Source organism: Ramularia collo-cygni (genome assembly GCF_900074925.1).
Source record: "Ramularia collo-cygni strain URUG2 genome assembly, contig: RCC_scaffold01, whole genome shotgun sequence".
Classification (NCBI taxonomy): domain Eukaryota; kingdom Fungi; phylum Ascomycota; class Dothideomycetes; order Mycosphaerellales; family Mycosphaerellaceae; genus Ramularia; species Ramularia collo-cygni.
The window spans coordinates 2,210,043-2,220,210 of record NW_019716255.1 but is presented as its reverse complement, the minus strand read 5'-3'; the positions used below and the strand labels follow the sequence as shown (position 1 = coordinate 2,220,210).

At 44.0% G+C, this 10,168-nt stretch overlaps 1 protein-coding gene; it reads left to right on the top strand.

The window, feature by feature from the left end:
* Positions 1 to 6,110: 6,110 nt before the first annotated feature.
* On the top strand, positions 6,111 to 7,925 carry RCC_00784 (related to 4-hydroxybenzoate transporter; the record flags this gene model as incomplete). XM_023765971.1 has 5 exons in its annotated part: positions 6,111 to 6,383; positions 6,435 to 6,838; positions 6,907 to 7,046; positions 7,122 to 7,334; positions 7,390 to 7,925. 5 exons carry the CDS (start codon positions 6,111 to 6,113, stop codon positions 7,923 to 7,925), a joined length of 1,566 nt encoding a protein of 521 aa, XP_023621739.1.
* Between the last annotated feature and the right edge of the window lie 2,243 nt (positions 7,926 to 10,168).

Sequence of the window (10,168 nt, the reverse complement as noted above, 5' to 3'; positions counted from 1 at the left end):
TAGTATCCGAGGGCTATCTAATTAGACTCTAAGAGTAACGCCTATCGAGTAGTAAGTAAGGGCAGCTATATAGAAAAAACACTAACCTACCGCTAACCGTTTCGTTTATTATACGCGCTCTTATCTACGAATACTATCTGCTTACGAYACTAGCCTACCGCCTTCGTACGCTAGTAAGCCCTTAGTACCGTATTACGCTCTCTAGCRATCCGCCGTGCTACCTTCTTAGACTACCGCTACCTCGATAATATCCTAAATACGCTAGAGTCGTAGAAAACGTAACCGGTATTRTCGAATAGCTACTAAGCYATCTTATTAAGATACGCGTCYRGCTACGAGCTTATAAACTCTATAAACTCCTRCTCTTACTAGTTAGTAAGGCGCGCTAGCCTACCTCTACGGACGGTTAATAGAGGGTACGGTTAGCTAAAAAGCTCGAAACTAAGGCGGATACGCGTAACTACATTATACGACACGTAGTAGGCTTTACTAATCTAGCGATTRCTAAATATTATCGTATCGAAGGCCTTACGTAGTTAGTTATAGAGTAGTAATTCGAGCCGTTCGCTAGGGCGGCGYRGAGCGATAATACGCGCGTACGGTTCCTTCTTAGAGGTTAGAAAAAACAACACCTTTTATACGGACTACTTACCGATATAGTAGGAACGATATCGTCCTAATTAAGATAGTTTAGGGGTAGTAGAGGGTGCTATAGTACTAATATTAGTAGTAGGGCCCTCTAGCTTCCCCGCGGAGGAGAGCGAGGGGTAGTATACGTATTAATTAAAGCATTCTACGAGGGCCTTAATTGTAGCACTTAAAAACTACTTTTAAAATATATTTTCTATTTTATAATTACTTGCTTCTACACCTRAAATATAACTCCTCCTTRCTTTATACGTTCGTACAATTTGTCCCTATAAATATCCTACGATTTATATTACTATCGCTCTAYRTTAAAGAAATATACTACCCTAACCCTAACCCTATAGTTTTTAGCAAAGGTTTCGCTAAGGTTTATAACCTCTTACTACGCTAATTCCTTTCCCGTCTACCCTCTACCCTATTATACGCACATTCTATATAATAGGCCGCTCCCCTTCTATCCCCCCTAATCTTTATCTAAAAGTCGTTAAACTCTAGAATAATAATGCGTGTTAGAAAGTGCAGTTATGGAATAGCTGTACATCTGACATAACAGAGAGCTAAGTAGCTACAAGGTTACATAACTCTATGTAGGGTAAAATCTCTTCTTAGGAGATAGAGACACATCTCTAGATAATCAACTTAATTAACACATTGGTTCCTACTTTTAAGTACTGCCTGTCGGAGACAGTAAGCTAGTTAAAGATTAAGTTACTCTTGTACTCCACCTCTAAAATTCCGCGAACCTCCGACTAATATTTAATAATGCGAGTATTACCGACATTTAAACCTTCCTCTATTTATAATAGCTATATGCCTCCGAACGGACTATCCGTATAATCGTCGTAGAGAACGGTAGCGAACTCCGATAGTCGTTAAAGAACAGTCTTTACGATAATCCCCTCCTTCGTATCCGAATAGCCGAACTCTTCTACCTTAAAGCTCTACTAGATACGTATATCGTAGATAAATTAAACGAGGAGGGATTTGCGATTAAGTACTATACCTTTATACGGCTTCGGCGGAGTATAGGTATTAAGAAACGACTAAGAGAAGGAGAGTTCCTTAAGCGTTAAGAGGAATATAAAAAGATTATAAAGAAGGAGATTAATCGCTCGAACCTTAAAGCATATAGAACAATATTACTATAAATATACTTCCGTACAACCGATCGTACGCGGCTTGCGCTTAGTAGGTTAGTATATTTATACGATATACATCTATAGGGTAGAAAGGGGTTTGCTAATATACTACTACATCGTAGGAAGCGACTATACGAGATAGCCCGCGAGGTCTATCCCGCTAGCCCGTATAATAGGGCTGCGAAGTTTATACGTCGCCGTAGGAAGTATATTACGCCTAGCCCTAATGCAGTCTAGAGTATAGATGCACACTATAAACTTAAGGACTATAGCTTTTAGATCTATGCTGCTATTAATATAGACATACGGTTTATTCTATATACCTATTTTAGACCCTCTGCCCGTATAATAGTGTCTATACTATCTAACTTTGCGAAAGCTTATAAAAAGCTTACGAGAGTACCTCGTATTATTCGGATAGATAAGGGTAAAGAGATACTCCTTATAGCGTAGGCTTAATACTAATACGTAAGGATTATTCGTAGGCGTAAAGTACGCTTTCGCCGCTGCTTTATATTTAGAATAAGCACTACTAATGTCCGTATCGAGGCATAGTAGGGCTAGCTTATACGAGGAAGGTTTAAGGCATAGCATATAAGTATATAGAGCATATTATCTATAAATACTTTAGCAACGCTCCCGTTATATCCGAATCTAATTATACGGGTTAGGCTAATTAATCTTAATATTATAGGGCTTCTTTATAATATTAAAGAAGAAGGGGTAGTTTTATAAAGTAAAGAAGGCTAACCGTATTGCTATAAAGTATATCTACACACCTATTATGCGGAAAGAACTAGCCTCGTTCGTATATATATAGAACAAGCACCCCGTACGAAGACAATCTAATAGACCGCACGTAAGGGGTAGTATACTAAGCTATCGCTATAACTAGGTAGAGAAGGAGGGAAGGCTAAGTGTTAGGTATCTAATCGATAAGGCCTACTTTAATAGTCTTATAGAAGCTTGCGCAAAGTAGGGTACGTTTGTACTAGCGAACGCATATAATAGATCTTAAATTATTTGCTAATATATACAGATTCTAAGGAGTATGTTCTATAGGAGATRCTTAAGCTCTACTTAAGTATTCTAAAGATAAAGGGCTTTCCGCTCGGTCGACTAAGCTCGTATAAGTTTATACTAAGCRTAYAAAAGCCGTAGTACTAGATCGTATACGAGAACCTCGTAGAAGAGCTACGTAAGGTTCCTAAGGATATACTATATAAGACATTAATTCCCCGCGGCGGTAGGAAGTAGGAAGGATTTTATATCGACTCGGAAGATATTATATAAGCGTTTCGCGATTAGTGCGATAATAACCGCTCGCGTAAAGAGCTTAAGGAGGCACTAGAGGGTTTAATTAATAGAGAGCTTTTAAAAGAGGATAACTCGGAAAGTAGTAATAGCGATWTATCGGAGGTTAATTATTAGTCGGATAAGTCGGAATAGATTATCGGTATAATAGGATTACGTTGCGTTCTAATGCTCTAATAGGACTATATATACCGGGGATATATAGCTAATATGCTTCTATCCCTACTAGTATTAGCGGCCCCGGCTGCAATCTCTATAAGAACTCTGCAATAACTATATAACAAATTTATGCGCCTATATATCTATATAATACTTATTAAGCAGCGTACGCTCTATCCCCCGTCTTTACGTAGTTATACCTATAGAGCGATAAAGGGTTGCCCCTTTACTAAAATCCTCCTCTAACCCCCTTCCTATAGACGATATTCCTTCCTTTATACGAACGTATACGACGCTATATCTACGAGTCCGCTTTATACCGATAGGTTCTAAGAAGTAAGCAAAGAAAGTATAGAAGCGTATATGCCCTACTTAGCTCTAATTCGACTATATAAAGTATATACTAGATAATRAGAAATATTACTTCTACGGCGATTATAACMTAATACCGCCGGCACCTTCGAATAAACCGATTATACGGGCGACACTAATGCCGCTACGGACGAATACGCTATCCTTAAGCACTATGCTAATTATTATTAACTCTAATAAAAGCGAGATATTAGACGACGAGGTTCTTAACGGACACATTAGTAGGAGCCTCCTAGATAAAGCGCAGCTTACTAGTACAAAGGCAACCTATATACGATAGATTAAGATCGAAAAGGAAGCGGTAATAAATCTACCGAAGTATAAGTACTATATAGGTAATCTACCCCCTAGCTAACGGTCGAAGGATAGTATTATAAAGGCTATCTCTATAATAGTAACCGTATAAGTTAGGTTTATTATTACGATTATTATTACGAGATACTATATTGCCCTAGATAATCTAGATAAGATACTAAAGTAGAGTAGGTTAAAGAAAGGTAAGGGGTTCTCTAAGTATACTATATATATTATATACTATTATTGTATTTATCTATACCGCCGTATAATTAATCGCTAATAGGATGTAGGAACGCCTAAGGACATCGCGGTACCGGATTATAATATTAAAGACATAGTAGCTACTATTCGTAGCTTCGGTAATAAACCGCATATTACTAAGGAGATAGAACATCCGGATAACACCTATATATATATTACGCAGTCGTATAATAACCGAGATAGGCCTATTTAACCTCTAAATGCAGACTTTAAAGAYAGGAAGCTAAGTCGTATCTTCCTAAACGATATTAATATAAAGGGCTAGCTATCTCGAAAGTAATATAAGGTGTTCCTTATCTTTAAGAGACGTTCTATATCGCAGCCTACGGATAACCTATTATACGAGGCCGAGGTTAACGCAAATCTTACTAAGGCTACTACTACTCTAAANATCTTTAAGAGACGTTCTATATCGCAGCCTACGGATAACCTATTATACGAGGCCGAGGTTAACGCAAATCTTACTAAGGCTACTACTACTCTAAAAAGTAAGGGCTCTTAGAAGAAGAAGAAGAAGGTAAAGTAAGAAGTTAAGGTAGAGTTAAAGCTAGTAGTTAAAGTAGAGCCGATCTTAGAAGTATATATACTATCTTTCCGTATAAACGTTAGTAGATAAAGTCTAATACTAAATTCGATAGGAGAGTAAAGAGCAGGTTAATACTACTATAGAGTATAACGCTACTAATAATAGTAACGACGAGTCGCTAGCTTCGTTTAGTAAGATATTTATACGTTTCTAGCCTATATAATTATAAAGATAGCTACTTACTCGATTATAGATTAAGGGAGAGCTAGAAATTAAGGGAGAGCTAGGAACCGAGGAAGTAGAGTAATAACATCCTATCCTAGGAGGTTTAAGCTATAAGCGGACGATCTCGAAGGTTTCGTAATTATCTAAGAATACGAGTAAACTACCCGCAAATTATACGCGTAATCGGTCGAAGCGTCGTTAATCTAAAAGGTTGCGATAAGAATAAAAATAGTAGGTGCTTCGCAAGTTTAGAGAGGAGTTGTTTTTAGTAGTTTCGTTCGTTCCTTTAATAGATATCTATATAGTACTACTTTAATAGTCGTAAACGCATTATACGGGCGTATGTCTACTTCTCGATCTATCTACTATATAAAGGGAGTACCTAATATATAGTTATAGATATAGGCTTTAGACAACTTTACTTCTACGATTAATCTATCGATTAGGACTACATCTACATACTAGATAAAGAGGCTATATCGGAAGCGCCCGTATAATAACTGAAAATCACCGCTAACCTCTCGGAACGGTTATATTCCGAGGTAGCGTAAGTAGTGTACCTTAGTTCTACTAAAAAAAGATTGTTGCAGAGTTGTCGCTAAAAGCGCACCGTAGCGGATGTGAGTGGAGCTGAGCCCGGGAGTGGGGGCCGGGGGGATCGAAAGTGTATCTGCTTTATCTATGACGACCCCAAACTCTACCATCGAATGCCAGATGTTGGATTTGAATTGCATCAGAATTTGCTGGGAAAAGTGGCTGATTTCCCTCCGCACACAGGGCAAATTTGTGAATGCACACCTCCATTATGGAGWGTCCTTGTGCCTGGACGGCGTGCGTGGGATGTCACTGGAACACTGCGGTTCCTGTATCCCCATCCAATAAATGATGCCCCTCTGATGCGCACATGCCGCGCTAAAGTTGGCGATGCATGCAGCTCAATGTGCACCATGTTCCTTGGTACAGATCCTTTGTGTTTATCTCGACGTTGGACACGTGCGCCCCGCCGGATCTTGAAGTTTTTCCTTGTGCTTCCTCCGAGGTTCTCCAAAAGATAGATCTTCTGAGAAACAGCCACCCATGGAATGGACGACGAACACGCTGCCGTTCCACTTTTAAGCCATCCTTCAAGCTCCGACCTCAATCATCATCATCATCATCGAGGCCACACCATGGAAGCTGCGTTGGGCGAAAAGGATTTGACGCCGGCGGAGAAGAAATGCATTCTCATCGAAGCCGAGATCAATGAGTGCGGCATGGGCAAATACCAATGGCAAATCTGGTTCCTCTGCGGCTTTGGGTACTTGATCGATCTCCTCTGGGCCCAGGCGTTTGGACTGGTCCTTGGACCCCTCGGACAGGAACTAGGCTTTCAGGGACCCGAATCTGGGAATATCTCAGTCGCCTTCAGCTCCGGTCTCACCATTGGCGCCTTCACTTGGGGAGTAAGTAAGCGTGTGGCGCAGAAGTTCAACGGGAATTGACGGTACTTGCAGGTGCTGGTCGACATCATTGGTCGGAAATGGGCCTTCAATCTCACCTGCTTCTTCAGTGCTATATTCGGCCTCGCATTGGGAGGTTGTAACACTTATACCTCGTTTCTTGTCGTCACGGCATGTGTCGGGTTTGGCGTCGGTGGCAACATCCCCATTGACACTACCATCTGCCTCGAGTTCATCCCCCAGAACAGACGCTTCCTCTTGGCGTTGCTGTCCATATTCCAGCCGATTGGAGTCGTCATTACCTGCGCAGTAGCTTATGGGTTCATTCCAAACTACTCCTGTGAGCCCGACTTCAGCCGAAGTGATTATCTGAAAGCATGTAATCTTGTCCCGGAAGGAGAGCCGTGCTGCCAACCAAAAGACAATCGTGGGTGGAGATACTTGATGTTCACACTCGGGTGAGTCCAGCCATGTCCATTCATCGTTCAAAGCCGACCGAGCCTTGTGCTGACCATTTCTTCCTTAGAGGAATAACACTCATCGCTTTCTTCCTTCGCTTCGTGGTGTTCAACTTCAAGGAGTCGCCAAAGTTCCTGGTGCACCAAGGGAAAGATGCCGAAGCGGTGAGGGTGCTCGAGCACATTGCCCAGATTAATGGAAAAAAGTGTGAGTTGCTAGTACATCCCGAGCATCCGGCCCACCAAATCCAGGGACAAGCTGACGATTCCATCATCATTTCAGGTTCGGTTTCAATCGAGGACTTCAAGGCAATTGAAGATGAACCATCTGCCGACAAGGTGGACTTCAATTGGCGGCAAAAGAGAGCATGGGCCTCAAAGTTGTCTGTCGTGCGCGCGAAATATGGCCAGTTGTTCGCATCCTGGCAGATGGCTCGTCTGACGATCTTGGTGTGGTTGACATACGTCTGTGATGCTTCGGGCTTCACTCTCGCAGGTAATGACAACCAGGCTCGATTGTGGAAGCGACCTGCTGATGGTGAAACTTGCAGGAACGTTCCTACCCGTCATCCTCGCCAACAAGAATGGTGCCATCGACCTGCCACTCGAGTTCACCTACCGAAGCTACTTTGCCATCTACACTCCCGGAATCGTCGCCGTCGCTTTGGCCGCTACTTTGACCAAGTTTCCTCAAATCGGACGAAGACTCACCATGATCATCTCATCAGCGTTGATGGGCATCTCAATCATCCTCTTCAGTCTTGCTAATGATCAAGCCTCGAACATCGGCCTCAACGCCATGGAGTACTTCTTCCAGAGCATGTTCAATGCAGTCCTGTATGGCTGGACACCAGAGGTATTCCCAACGACTGTTCGAGGAACTGCAAGTGGCGTTGCGAGTTTCTGGGGACGACTCTTCTCCATCATCACTCCAATCATCGCCAACTCGATTTTACCGGCGGAGGGCCTCAAGAATGAAGCGGCGGTGAAGAAGATCTTGTACTTTGCCGGTGGAATCACGATGGGATGTGTCGTCACAATTGCGCTGATGCCGCACAAGGCACTTCGGAAGCAGATTGGCAAATGAATGTTGGAATGAAGGCAAAGAAATGATAAAAGTCTGCTGACTAACGCCTGGCTGTGCTGTTCACGAGACACAGAAGCTCAGACGCTGACTCGCGATGCTAATCTGCGATCGAGGCTTCAGTGGGATGAGATACAGGGCCGGTATGTGGGGAGTTTGGCGGAAGGAGAGACACCTTGCGTCCTCGCCCAACAAGCCCTTGTATATGCGCCGACATTAGAGTCGAAAGCAAAAAGAGCAACCTACAAGGCTCCAGAAATCGAAAAGCTCACCTCAACATGACCAGACTAGCGATCAAAACCCAACAGAAATCACCGACAACGTTCACTTCCCATCATACGCCTTTAACAAGCCCAGAGGGCAGAGATGTATCATCCATACTTTTGAGTGTTTCTGGATGGAAGAGGAGGGGTCTTCGGGAAACAAGACCGATTGGAGTGGCCTATCACAGGGAGATCAAACAGGGACGAACATGGAGGGAATTCGTTTCACATTCTCTATCCCGTCATCCGCTCTACCTAGCAATTGAAATTATCTGAGGCCATGCAAAAGGATCCTTTCCTCCGAAATGCCCTGCTCAGTCACCTCTCTAGCTTTCACGCTCATTCCTCCAATGTTTTTCTCCCACCAGCTTGACGTGATCTGACAACCAGCCTCCATTCCCTAAAGTATCCAGTACAGCGCTCCATATGTTTCACGTCAAGTGTAGTCCGGGTGAGCTTCAGCCACCAGATGGAGCACCAAATGATGGACTGATGTCCTCCTCTTGCGAAGTTTTAGTCATACTTGCACCAACGGCCTGTCGTTCAATTCGTAATCTCGCGCCGGTGATCCCGATTGCTTTGCTCACAGCTGCACAAGGTACAGTTCTGCCAAATCAGCCATCGAGCTGCGCTCGACCTCGACCACTCTGCTCACAGCTGCCCGAAGCGTGAGTCTGCCGTAGAATCACCGCATCCAATCCTCCTCATCCTCCTCGACCACTTCATCACAGCTGCGCATTGTGCTGATCTGCCAATAAAGCCACCGAGTTATGTTCTGCGGTTGAGTCTTGAGAATTGTTCAAGATCCAATTCCTGACAGCTAGTCATTGGGAGGCAGAAGAAACGGAATTGCTAAGCAATTGGGCGTGCACCGACATGATGAAGGCGGCTCAGGATATATACCGCAGAGAACAGCTGATTTGGTATCTTGGCGGCGAGATATTAAGATTCCAGCCAGCGGTGTTTCCTGGACCAGATTTTGGCTGGCGCTGCTGCCGTGGCGGTAGAGGTGGATTTGCGAGTTTTCTCGGTAGCGTACGTTGCTCGCTGTGGTAGGATAGGTATACGATGCTAGCTGTGAGTGCATCCGAGATTGCCGAGTGGGTGTTGTGCAATCTCCGCGTTCCAGTAGTTCTGCTTTCCTCGGACCGGACACGGCGATGTCGAAGAGTCCTCGTGGTTTGCGCGATCTGTTGAACTTGTTGAAAATACAAGCGAAGACGACAAGCTCGCTTATTTAAGTTGATGTCCATCAAGTTGATTTGCGGAAAGGCATGCGGTGTGAGGTGGCGGGGAAGCTGGCGCTGTTGTTTCGGGTGTTGTTGGAGGAACATGGGAAGGTGCATGGGTATGATGATGATCATCTCGCCGGTCTGATGGTGCGAATAATATCAATGAACGAAAAGTGGAAAGTTTCGCTTCCATGTTGATGGCGAGTTCCCATCAAACGCTCGAAGCGGCTAGTGCCGGACGTAGTCCCGAAGTTTCCCCATGAAGTGAAGTAAACACCAGACTCAGCGCCGATGACTTTTTTCACTCGTTACAGCGAAGATGGAGACATTTGGAACCCGAGAGTAGATAGTGCTGTTCCGTCGCAATCCCCTCGTTGATCAGCAACAAGGCAAATCTTTCGCGGGCGTGTTGTTTGTGCCCGTCAACCCCCTGACACCGAGATAATGCCCAGAAACAAAATAATACTCAACTGCTCCCATCTTAACTACTCCCGTATATTCATGTCCATGGTAGGCGAGGATGGCTGTGTGCCATTCAAAAGATCACAATGATATCGGGCTGAGCTCCGCAGGACGCGACGTGTTCCCAGGCGCTCGGCCCACCCATCCCCCTTCCCAACCTTTCAACCCTTAACCTCCTCGCCCGTGACCTGAGCTCCACCACGCTGTGATTGGAAGCATCCGTGACTCATCTGCGAAAGCTCAATCACGCATGCGCGAGCACCATCACGTCCGAGCTCAACCAGCCGCG